The sequence below is a fragment of the Penaeus chinensis genome, chromosome 41, assembly GCF_019202785.1.
Source record: "Penaeus chinensis breed Huanghai No. 1 chromosome 41, ASM1920278v2, whole genome shotgun sequence".
In the NCBI taxonomy this organism is placed as follows: domain Eukaryota; kingdom Metazoa; phylum Arthropoda; class Malacostraca; order Decapoda; family Penaeidae; genus Penaeus; species Penaeus chinensis.
This window is the reverse complement of record NC_061859.1, coordinates 3408130-3420629: the sequence shown is the minus strand read 5'-3', so window position 1 is coordinate 3420629 and position 12500 is coordinate 3408130. Positions and strand designations below refer to the sequence as shown.

The 12500-nt window shown below is 40.1% G+C and overlaps 1 protein-coding gene across 2 annotated transcripts in view; it reads left to right on the top strand.

Moving 5' to 3' along the window:
- The window catches only part of LOC125047686 (cadherin-89D-like), an 81328-nt gene that overhangs the window by 34895 nt on the left and 33933 nt on the right, over positions 1-12500 (top strand). For both annotated transcript variants that reach the window (XM_047646044.1, XM_047646045.1), the window contains exon 2: positions 10350-10418. In XM_047646044.1, coding sequence (XP_047502000.1) covers positions 10364-10418 — 55 coding nt within the window. In that variant the 5' untranslated portion in view covers positions 10350-10363. The remainder of the gene's footprint in view (positions 1-10349; positions 10419-12500) is intronic.

Genomic DNA, 12500 nt, shown 5'->3' with positions numbered 1-12500 from the left:
CACGTAATGAAAATAAATGGCGTGGGTGGGGGGGGGGGGGGGAGTGCAATCATGAGATGGTTATTTCATATATTTTTTCTAACTTTTTACAACTTTTAGAAATATTTTGTTCATTTTTTTCATCTTTGTGATTTTTTTTTCTTGTTTCCTTTTTTTTCTCTCTCTCTGTCTCTCTGTCTCTCTCTCTCTCTCTCTCTCTCTCTCTCTCTCTCTCTCTCTCTCTGTTCGCTTTTGCTTTATTCATCTTCTTACGTTTTATTTTATTTATATCCCCCCCCCCTTTCTTCTCCTTACACTAATTCGTCTGTTTTGTCTCTCTTCTTACCCCTCATCGTCTTCTCATTTTCCTTCTTCATATTTTTATCTCATTTTCCTACGTTGTTATTAGAAAAAAACAGGAGAGTAACTTAGAAAAATGCCTTGCAAGACGTGATTGCAAAATACACACAAGATTTACAAAATAAAAAAAAAACTATATATAAAATACACTGACAGGAGAACAAGGCCATAAAAGGCTAGATATAGAATTTGTAAATGCAAACTACGTAACAAAGATAACCTGAATACTGTTGCATAACGAAAGCACTGAGCTAATCTAACGTCAGTAACAGAACACGGAACGACAGATAATAAAGCTTTGCATTGACCAACAAACAAACAAAAAATTAATGCAATCAGACTTGCAAAACACTAATACGAAGTGAATTAATGCGAGGAATTGTGACAACTGCAGCGAGAATAAAAAGAAAAGAGAAGAAAAAAATACAAGAGGGGGAAAAAAGGAAATATACAGCGAGGCAGACTGAACCACCCCGAGTATGCATACTGCAGACCCGCCCGAACGACACTGCAATTATAACAGAACTTGGAACATAGATTAAAAAGGTTCGTTTTCCCCGTACACTTCCTAACCTACAATGGATGACACTGCTCGTCTTGGGAATAGCTTGAATTTCAATTTGATTTTTCTCGTCGTTATTATTATTATTTGATTATTATTTTTCTTGTAACGATTTAAAAAAAAAAAAGGTCTTTTCTCCATATATTCTTCCTAATCTACAATGTATACACAGTTCGTATTTGTAATACCTTGTCATCCCTGTTTGTTTATCCATAATTATCGTGATTATTGGATCTATTTTGCATGATTTCGGAGAGAGAATCAGGGAATGATGCATCGTGGGTTTAATTCCGCTTAACTGGGCGATGTGTGACAGCTTCCGGTGATGCTGGGTCGGGTTTGCCAACGGAAATGCCGTCTGGAAGCAGTGAGTGACGTTTTAATAAAAGGAGAGCAGTGTAAAAAGGGGGAAAAAGAACAATTAGTTTGTGTTGTCAATTATTCGTTTTGTATATTTCGTCATTGTGTACTGTTATTGTCATTACTCGGGGTGATTAACGGTATATGCACATGTTTTGGTTATGTTGCTGGTCTTATTAACAATACTACTAACGCCTTCTACTTCTACCACAATACTGCTTCTACTTCTACCACAATACTTATTCTGCCACCATTCGTATCAATTTCATAACTACAAAAAAAAAAAAAAAAAAAATCAAAACTGCATTTTTTCTACTACCTTCCTCGCAGCATCGCTAGCCACCACTACCTTGAAAACCGCCGTTTCTAAAACTACTCTTACGTATTAGCAACGTATGACTCAGAGTGTGCAAATGCGAAGTTTCTCTCGTTCAAAGGAACAATTCTCGCGTACCGACTCGGTCATTGTCTCGTTCCAAAGGCGAGTTTGTGGAGTAATCACGCAATCAGATGATTCTGGACAAGGTGTTGCTGACGGCCAGGCAATTAGCGGCTGAGGTGTCTTGTTTCTCTGTTTTCTTGTTTTTTTTGTTTTTTTCTTGTTTTCTTATTACGCTTTTGTTTGTTTGTTTTTTCTTCGTTTCCTTTTTCTTTTCTTGTTGCTATGTTTATGTTTGTTTAGTTTATTCTTTCTCCTTGAACTGCAGTTTTATCTTTGTTTCTTTCTGTTTCCTTTTCTTTTCTGTTTTGTCTTACTACTATGCTTCTCTTTGTTTATTTGTTCATACTTTGAACCGATATTGCAACACTGGGAAAATATCGATTTTTATTTTATATGCAATAATATTGAGAGAATATATATTTCATAAACACAAACGTCTACCTTCTCTCTCTCTCTCTTCACCCACGAAGAAAACAAACAAACATAAAAAAATACACCACATTTCCTACAAAAATTATTCCCAAGTGTTCTCTCCCCTCAGTCACGTACCTAGGGAGTAACCACAACAAAGACCAAATGATAATAATGAGCAGAGCAAAGGTTCGAATAATCATAATGATAATCACAACATTGGCAAACCCTAACCTTTCTCCTTCCCTCCTCCTCTCTCCTCCCTCCTTCTCCCTCCTCCTCCTCCCCCTCCGTGCGGCCGCCATGAATATGCGATCACGTTGTCTTCGTTAATTAGAGGTGTGGGAGGCATCGGACAACTTCTTTGCATGATCGGAAGACGTGGGTGACTGTCCTTTTTTTCCCGAACGAGGGAAAGGAAAGGGAGAAGGAATGGTGTGTCGATTGTTCGGCTTTGTTATTTTTGGGGGCAGGATTTCCCGACAAGGATTTTTTTTATGTTATTTGTTTTTTAAAGGAAATTTTAGACTGAATATAAGATATATATATGTATATGTATATATATACATATGTGTGTGTGTGTGTGTGTGTGTGTGTGTGTGTGTGTGTATGTATTTACAATGTCTAATATTTGTAGACAGTTACTGTTAACCTTTTGAGAAAGTTATGCTACCCTATTTTTGTTTATGGAAGAGAATAAGACTACTGTTTCCTTATAATTATATTTTACGTTTCATTCAAATGTGACTTGATCTTTGCGTGATCATTCATAATGTTTTTGTAGCTATTCTGACTGTTCTTTTTCCGTTTTTTTTTATGATCAGTACTTTTGACTCGTGAGTTATTGTCATTCTACTTTTATTCCCGACAAAAAAGAGACAATTTCCAATGCCTCTGACAATGAGGAGACAGATAAGAGAAATCCAACGACACAATTTGCATTTAGCGTTTTTCTCTCGACAAAAAGGCCGTATTTTATGGCCCTCCAAGCGACAGGAAATATAGGAGTTTAATATTGTATGAACGAAAACACAACGCTGAGCATAGAAAAAAAAATGTAAATGAAAATGCGATAATGTGTCATAAAACAGTAAATAAAGGTGTTATAATGATATTTTTATTATTCTACGTCACAGCACTGATAATAGCATTGATAGTAATATAAATAAAACGGCAGTTCTTGATAGTTATTTTTCAGCACTAATAATTAGATGGTCAAAATGAGAATAGATTATCATTTGATACAAATAAGTTTATTTTATTCATTTTTTTTTTTTTTCATTGACTCTCCTCTCCGACATTAACATAATTGATAATAATTAAATGCAATAAAACGACATTTCGCATTAGGAACCAGCTCCTGTCCAACTCTTAACACAGCAATAATACCCTAAGACTAACAATAATAATGAATAAAGGATAAAATAAAAACAAGAAATCTTTCCATAACTCCTCCACTCCCCGCCCATTTCCCCGGAGTTACGTGGTGGCGTTCAGGGGTGGATGCAGCGGATATCGTGCGGTTTCGCTGGTTATAGACTACTGTGCTGTAATGGCTTCGAGATGATTCGGACGGTCATTCTGCACTTTCCTTTCGCCGGCCAAGGTTACGTGGGGGTGGGGGGTGGGGGTGGGGGTTCTTGGTTCGTGGTTCTGCGTTTCTGATTTTTTTTTTTCGCATTATTTTTTTATCTTTTTCTTTCTTTTTTTGTATTTTTCTGTGTTACTTTGCCTCTTTCTCTCTCTATATATATAGAGAGAGATTTAGATAATCATACACATATATATCTGTCTCTCTCTCTCTCTCTCTCTCTATATATATATATATATCTTACTTTTCCGTATTCCTTCTCCTTCCCTCTGCAATAGACTCTTTTTACATCATTCATTTTTCACTCATGATGACTCTCTGCCTTATCCACGATACTTAGATAGACAAGAAGATAGGCCTCTATATGAACGATTAGCAAGTTTAACGAACGTTTTTTTTTACGTAGCTTTTAAAGAATGAAATCTCTCGCTGTTCAAGTCCATCAATGTCTGTCTGTGTTTGTGCGTGTGCATGCTGTGGTCCGTGCACGTGCGAGGAAGTGCGCGGGCGAAACACGTACGTACAATACGGTGAAGGCGAACGTGTAAATAGCATGTGAATGAGGAACGTGGTTTAAGATATATGTATAAATAGGGCTCGTCTCGGTGTATAGCTAACTGTTGGTGTTTCATATATTATTCAAGAATGCTTTTACCTTTCTTTTTTTTAAGCTCTCTCTCTCCCTCTCTCCTTCCCCTCTCTCTCTCTTTCTCTCTCTCTCTCTCTCTCTCTCTCTCTCTCTCTTTCTCTCTCTCTCTCTCTCTTTCTCTCTCTCTCTCTCTCTTTCGCTCTACCTATCTATCTGTTTATCTGTTTCTATTTTTATCTAGCTATTTATATCTCTATCTCTATATGTCTGTCTGTCTGTTTCTCTCTATCTCTCTCTCTCTCTCTCTTTCTCTATCTATCTGTCTATCTGTTTATCTATCTATTTCTCTCTCTCCCTCCCTCCCTCCCTCCCTCCCTCCCTCCCTCCCTCCCTTCCTGCATGATATGCTTGTATCATTTTCTCCCTTTTGTTCCCCCCCCTATTTTTACTTTTCTTCCTTTTTTTTTCTTTTCTTTTTTTTCGTTTCCGCCTCTTAGAACGGTCTCTGCACCGCCCCCTCCCCTTCCCGTCCCCGCCCCCACCCTCACCCCTCCCCAAATGGTTGAGGGTTGAGAGGGAGGGAGATCAGTCATGCATGACAAACGCAGGAGGGGAGAGGAGGATGGGGAGGGAGAGGAGGAGGGAGGCAGTGGAATGGGGGGGGGGGGGATTGGAGGGGAGGAAGGGGAAAATAAGGGGGAGGGAGAGGAGGGAGAGGAAGGGGAGGTGGGCATTGGAGGGAAGGGAAGGTAGAGGAACAGGAGGAGGGAAGTGGAGGGAAAAGAGGGGAGGAAGAGGAGGGAAGGGAAGGAAAAGTAGAGGAACAGGCAGAGGGAGAAGAAGGGGAGAGGGGGAGGAGGAGAGGAAGAGTAAAGGGGAGAGACGAGACAGCTGAAAAAAATGGAAACAGAGGGAGAGGGAAGGGAGAAGGGGTAGGGGGGGATAGGCAAAAGAGTCATCATCAGAAGCGTACTTTAATTGCTGTATCGATTCCTATGTTCGCTGTGGACTGTAACGCCCCAGGTTCGGTCAGGTTAAGCCTCAGGGTGTCCCTCTGAAAGCCTTACCTTGCACTTTCCCGCTTTTATGGAACTTTTTTTCTTGCATTCAGAGTTTCATAAATAAGTTCATAAAGTTCAAGGGAGTGAATTAATGAGGTTGTGGCTTCATCTGCGAGTCCTTATCAGTTAATTTCACATCTAGACTTAAGCACCTGCATAAACACAAACTCATAAGTGTGTGTGTGTGTGTGTGTGTGTGTGTGTGCGTGTGTGTGTGTGTGTGTGCGTGTGTGCGTGTGTGTGTATGTGTGCATATACATATCCACACATAAACCATACATACACATCGTTTCTGCCAGATCGGTTCCACGCGTGATATTCTCCCAAGGACTAGACTGCCATTCATTCCTTTATCACGAACATACATGAAATCTGCACACTATGAAAAGCAACGTCCTCATATTTCATTGATCACGAGGCTCTGCCATGTACGCGGCCATGCAGATTTGTACTCGAAAATACCATACTTTTGGGCCATACTTCACGTAGGCGAGGGCGGCTGGCCAGGTTTGTACAATGCGTGTTCGTGATGTACAGAGATCGGCTGTATTGTCTGCGTTGGAGAAGTTGTTAATGTATGGTCTGTAATGTCTATGGTATTTATTTCTTTACCTTGGCGATGTTATTTTTCATTGTTAATTTATGCACGTATTTGTTTATTATTGATTTTTTTTTTAAATCCGTAAATTGGTTGCCTGCTTTGGGATATTGGATTGGACTGAGTTGCCTATTATGTTTTTTTTTTTTTTTTTTTTTTTTTTTTTTTTTTTTTTTTTTTTTTTTTTTTTTTTTGCTATTCAAGTTGTGAATTATTGCTGATAGGCTGTGATCGTGTTATTGGTTCTATTCATTATTCATTAGGGGGGGGGACTTCTAGCCGCGCATTGGCTAATATCCGTTAACCAATGCCCGTCAATATACAGTGTGGGTGTGGGTGTAGGTGAGGGTATAGGTGTAGTTGTGTGTGTGTGTGTGTGTGTGTGTGTGTGCGCGCGTGTTTGTGTATGTATGAATGGATGGATGGATTTAGAAGTGGTAAACGGAAACGTGGAGATATAAACGTACTTTAGCCCACTTTTATAGACATCTGTATTGTATGCTCCCGTCCCGTTCGTTTTAGGAATGCAGACACTGGACAGTTGCGCCTTATTAATCATTCAGTAAAACGCCAACAATGAACCAACTATAAAAGGCGACAGCGAGAGACACAAAATAAAACAACACTTTTAGGTAAAGACAGACAAACAGACAAAAAGCAAAGGAGATCAATAAACACGAAAATACCAGCAATCAATCATGTATAAGAATGGGTACACCTTTCCCATCCCCCCCGCCATCCTTCTCTTCCTCCCCCCCTTCCCCTTCCCCCCCTCGCCCTTCCCTCCAAGGTGAGGTTGTGGAGAGATGTCAGATTGTCTTGTTGATTGCCAAAGGGACTTGTGAAATGGTTTTGCTGTTAATTAGTCTTGAATTGCGTCGTGGAAGACGTAGTTGCTATTCGAAGGGAGATCGTTGTTGCAATATCATTTTAATCAGTGTTATTATTACTTTGTTTCTACTGCTGTTGCTCTAACTGCAATTGACAATGCTTAAACTATTACAGGTGTTGTTAGTGCTGCTACTACTGGTACTACTACTACTACAGTTATTACCAATAGTACTACGATTGTTACTACTACAATAATTAGTGCTAATACTACTGCTATTGTAACTACTACTACTACTACTATTAATCTACTTCTGTCACTTCTGTTATTACTAGTAATAGTAATAGTACTACTACTACTATTATTATTACTATTACTACTACTACCACTACTTCTGTACTACTACCATAGATGAAAGGAAAATGTTCATGTTATTACTAAGATCATACGTCCTTTAATATCCACTTGTACTTATACCCAGACGTAAGTATTTGCACTTGCTAATCGTACTGAAAGATAACAAAAAAAAAAATAAAAAAAAAAAAATAAAAACATGTATTACGTTAATCATATGCCTTCACAACAGTCATTGAGTCAACCTGACCGGCGATCGCTAGACCACACGCACGCCCCTACGCCCACACCCACACCCCGCCCTTGCATACATCCTGCCTGCCCCGCCCACACTCACACCCACGCACATCCTGCCCCTACCACCCACCACCCACCCCCTCACTATCCCCCCTCCCACCCATCCACCCTTCCTATTCCGTATATGTGAGGGTGAGTAAATAATAACAGTAGATGATAAAGGTGACAGTAAAACAGTAATAATGAAAATAATGATAAGAATACATTAATTATTAAAGATAGTTTACGATAGTAACTAGACATCTATGGTGATTATGATGATAGACAATGATAACAGTAAAAATAACAACAATGAAAAAAATGGTCTTTAAAATAGCGTCTCTTCTCCGTAATCATTAATTACCAAAACGATAACAACGTAAATTACAATAAATAGAAAAAAAAACTCGTCTTCACCTCCCCTGTGGTCACCTCCCACTCCCTCATCTCCCGAGCATCATCATCTTGCAGCATCTTTGGCTTCCCGCAGACCGCGCGTCTCCGCCGATCTGGAAATGCGTCAGGAACCCTCGAGCTTCCCCGGGGGAGGATTTGCCCCACACGAGGGGATGCGAAGGTCGGGATTTCGTAAACGAGTACCTGTTGGGACGACCTTGTTATGCTTTGATTTGTTTATTTGTTTTAATTGCTGCTTGTTCTACTACTACAACTACTGCTGCTGTTGTTACTACTACTACTACTAATACTAATACGACCATTAAGACTACTACCACTAGTATTATAACTGTTCAGTGATTATTATTACTATTATTATCATTATTACTATTATTGCTCTTGTTATGTGTGTCTGATTGTCCTCTATATCTATATTTTCTCTGTGTTTTCTCTTCGTCTTATTCGCATTTTCTCTCCCGGTCGTGCAGTCTCTCCTGTCCAGTGTTTCCCTCTGTGTGTACATTTAAGTATATAGGAAAGCGTACACAGTGCATACTATCATACGTGGAAATTTGGGCGTTTGCTCTCCTACACATTTATCATGGGATGGTAAACACACCTGTAATTATGAACTTCATGCTACCTGTGTATATTACGTCATTAATTACGATACGGAGAGGCTTGGGTTTGGAGGGGAGAGGGAGGGACGGAGGGGGGGGGGGGGTTAAGTGAAGGGGTAGAGAGAGGGGAGCTGGAGGGGAGAGAGAGAGAGAGAGAGCGAGCGAGAGAGAGAGAGAGAGAGAGAGCGAGAGCGAGAGCGAGAGCGAGAGCGAGAGCGAGAGAGAGAGAAAGAGTGAGTAAGAAGTGGAGAATAAACAAGGAGAGGGAAGGGTAGAGGTAAGGGAAGGAATAGAGTGAGAGAGAAGTGAGAAGTGGGGGGACAAAAGGGAGAAGGAGGGGAAGGGGAGGGATACAAGAGAGAGCGGGGAATAATTGGGTAAAATATTGGCTCGGGGAATAAGGGGAGGGGCGTTTCGTCAGGTGAATGATGGTCTCTGTTGATGAGGAAGCAGACTTTTGTTCTAGAGAAGTGGATGAGGTGAGAGAGAACGAAGATAAAAAAAAACAAAATGAGAGAGAGTGAGAATTAGGATAAGAGAAAGCATTAATGATTGGTCACAAAGCGTGTTTATATGTGTGTGTGTATGTATGTATATGTATAGATGTGTATGCGTGTGTAGTATGTATGTATATATATATATATATATATATATATAAACAGAGAGAGATATGTGTGTGTGTGTGTGTGTGTGTTATATATATATATATATATATATATATATATATATATATATATATTGTATTGTGTGTGTGCGAATCAACGAAGGTAATTATCAAATTGAAAATCACTTTCATGACTAGCAATTAATGCAGCATAAAATGCCTTTCAGCATGTGGAAAAACATTTCAATCATCGACCGTTATCCAGCATTGTTGCATAAGTGCAATTGACACGAAGGTAGAGGAGAAGAGGGGAGGGGGAATGTTGCAAATTGCAGACCGGGAACGTTGATCATGTTGCATAATACTTTGATGATAGTTGCAGCAGTATGGTAATGATGGTGATTGCTAATTGTAGGCATTTATGGTGGTGGTAATTGCAGCTAATGCGTAACTGATGATAATGGTTATTGTGCAATTATATACGTTAGTGTGGTTTTGATAATATATAACGTAATGCAAGTTAATGATTTTTCAAATGTTATTATGATAAATTTTCCGATATTTTAATGGTTATTAGTGTTGCTCTACTGAATATGCGATCACTAATTCTGAAGAAAAAAAATAGTTTAATAATCATATCAATATAGAAATAAAATAAATGACAAAACGTCGACCTCGTGAATTAAGGAATGCAAAACAAACACGCCATTTATGACACAATTTGACCTCGGACCTTATAGACTTGAGATAAGGTTAAGTTGACATTTACAAAAGCATTTTACAGACATCGATATGGATCAGCGAGATTTAGACTATTGTGCACGGCCATTCATTAAAATATTGCTCGTTGCTGACCCGGTTGGTTGATTTGGAAGTGTACTCTATTGCATTGCATGTGTGTTTGTGTGTGTGTGTGTGTTTGTGTGTGTGGATGTGTATGTAAGTAAATATAAATGCTGTATGTGTTGATAGAGAGGGAGAGAGAGAGAGAGTGTGTGTGTGTGTGTGTGTGTGGATGTGTGGATGTGTGTAAGTAGAGAGAAAGGCTGTATGTGTTGATAGAAGAGAGAGAGAGAGAGTGTGGGTGTGGGTGTGTGTGTGTGTGTGTGTTTGTTTATGTTCTGTATGTTGTATTTTATGTATATTCTTATCTGCATTATCTCGCATTTGTTTGTTTGTGTGATTTACATTATAAGTGATTTACGTTAAGAATTAGCTTATCGCTACCACCTATATACGATATATCTAGTACTTAGTAACTTAGACACTCATAGTCTGATGATCAGAAACCATTAAACAAATTTTATTTTGTTTCAGATTCGTGAGACGAAATGGACGCCCCAAACACACTCATTGTGATGGTTCTCTTGGCCCTGCTGAGTACAGGTGAGTCAGTGTCAGTTAATGTGTTGTGCTGAGTACAGGTGAGTCAGTGTCAGTTAATGTGTTGTGCTGAGTACAGGTGAGTCAGTGTCAGTTAATGTGTTGTGCTGAGTACAGGTGAGTCAGTGTCAGTTAATGTGTTGTGCTGAGTACAGGTGAGTCAGTGTCAGTTAATGTGTTGTGCTGAGTACAGGTGAGTCAGTGTCAGTTAATGTGTTGTGCTGAGTACAGGTGAGTCAGTGTCAGTTAATGTGTTGTGCTGAGTACAGGTGAGTCAGTGTCAGTTAATGTGTTGTGCTGAGTACAGGTGAGTCAGTGTCAGTTAATTTGTTGTGCTGAGTACAGGTGAGTCAGTGTCAGTTAATGTGTTGTGCTGAGTACAGGTGAGTCAGTGTCAGTTAATGTGTTGTGCTGAGTACAGGTGAGTCAGTGTCAGTTAATGTGTTGTGCTGAGTACAGGTGAGTCAGTGTCAGTTAATTTGTTGTGCTGAGTACAGGTGAGTCAGTGTCAGTTAATCTGTTGTGCTGAGTACAGGTGAGTCAGTGTCAGTTAATGTGTTGTGCTGAGTACAGGTGAGTCAGTGTCAGTTAATTTGTTGTGCTGAGTACAGGTGAGTCAGTGTCAGTTAATTTGTTGTGCTGAGTACAGGTGAGTCAGTGTCAGTTAATTTGTTGTGCTGAGTACAGGTGAGTCATTGGTGTTCGATGTGTTATCGTAGAAATGTTAAATGTTTATTATTTTTTATTGTTATTTACTTATTTAGAAAGGGAATGAATGTACCATGTTTTTTATATGAAAATATTTGATTGCTGTTAAATAAGGGACTTGTGAAAAGCAGGTGTTTTTATTTGATGTTGGCAATAAAGACTATTATGCATGGACGGCATGTTTGGCATGCTGAGAATGGAATGGAACGTATAACATGATAACAAGCATAGATAGCTTAAAGCATTGTTGTAGTTAAAGAATCACAAAAAATATTAAATAAATGACAGTAAATTATGCGCACACACACGCACGCACACGTACGCACACACACACACACACACACACACACACACACACACACACACACACACACACACACACACACACACACACACACACACACACACACACACACACACACACACACACACACACACACACACACAAACTCACACACACACACACACACACACACACACACACACGCACGCGCACGCACGCGCACGCGCACGCGCACACATGCGCCCACACAACATAACATATTTTTATATATCCATATATAAATACATACGTACATACATATATATACATATATGTGTGTATGCATGTAACACACACACACACACACACACACACACACACACACACACTCACATGTCTTCTTTTTTTCTTCATACGAAAAGTCAGTCCATATTTTCATCACATATTCCACGCTGACCACTAAACTTTTTTCCATTCCTTTCCCTCTCCCATTATTTGCATTATCCACTTTCTTTCTAATTAACACCTTTTTTTTTATCTCTCTTTTTCTCCATTTTTCAAAGTCTGGAAACTACAAATCAACTTGTTTACAGAAAGACCGTTATTGGTAGCTTGAATTGTTTGACGCCTGGGACCCGGAAAGCGTAAGGGGGGGGGGGGGGGTGGAGGGGGGTAGATTCTCACTAAATGGCGGATTTTTTTTTTGGGGGGGGGGGTATTCAGGGGTGGGGATGGGGTGAGGTAAAGGGAGGGAGGGAGGGAGGGAGAGGGAGAGGGAGGGAGGGAGAGAGAGGGAGAGGGAGAGAGGGAGGGAGGGAGAGAGGGAGAGAGGGAGAGAGAGAGAGAGGGAGATAGGGAGGGAGAGAGAGAGAGAGGGGGAGAGGGAGAGAGGGAGGGAGGGAGGGAGAGAGAGAGAGAGAGAGGGAGAGGAGGGGGGAGAGAGGGAGAGAGAAAGAGAAAGGGGAGGGGAGGGGAGGGGGGAGAGAGAAAGAGAATATGTGTGTACGTCTCCGCCTTTGTCTTGTGTGCGCAAGCGAGTGCGTGTATGTATGTGCGTGTGTGAATGTTTATATGCGTGTAGGATTGTATATAATCACTATATGAATATCATGTTC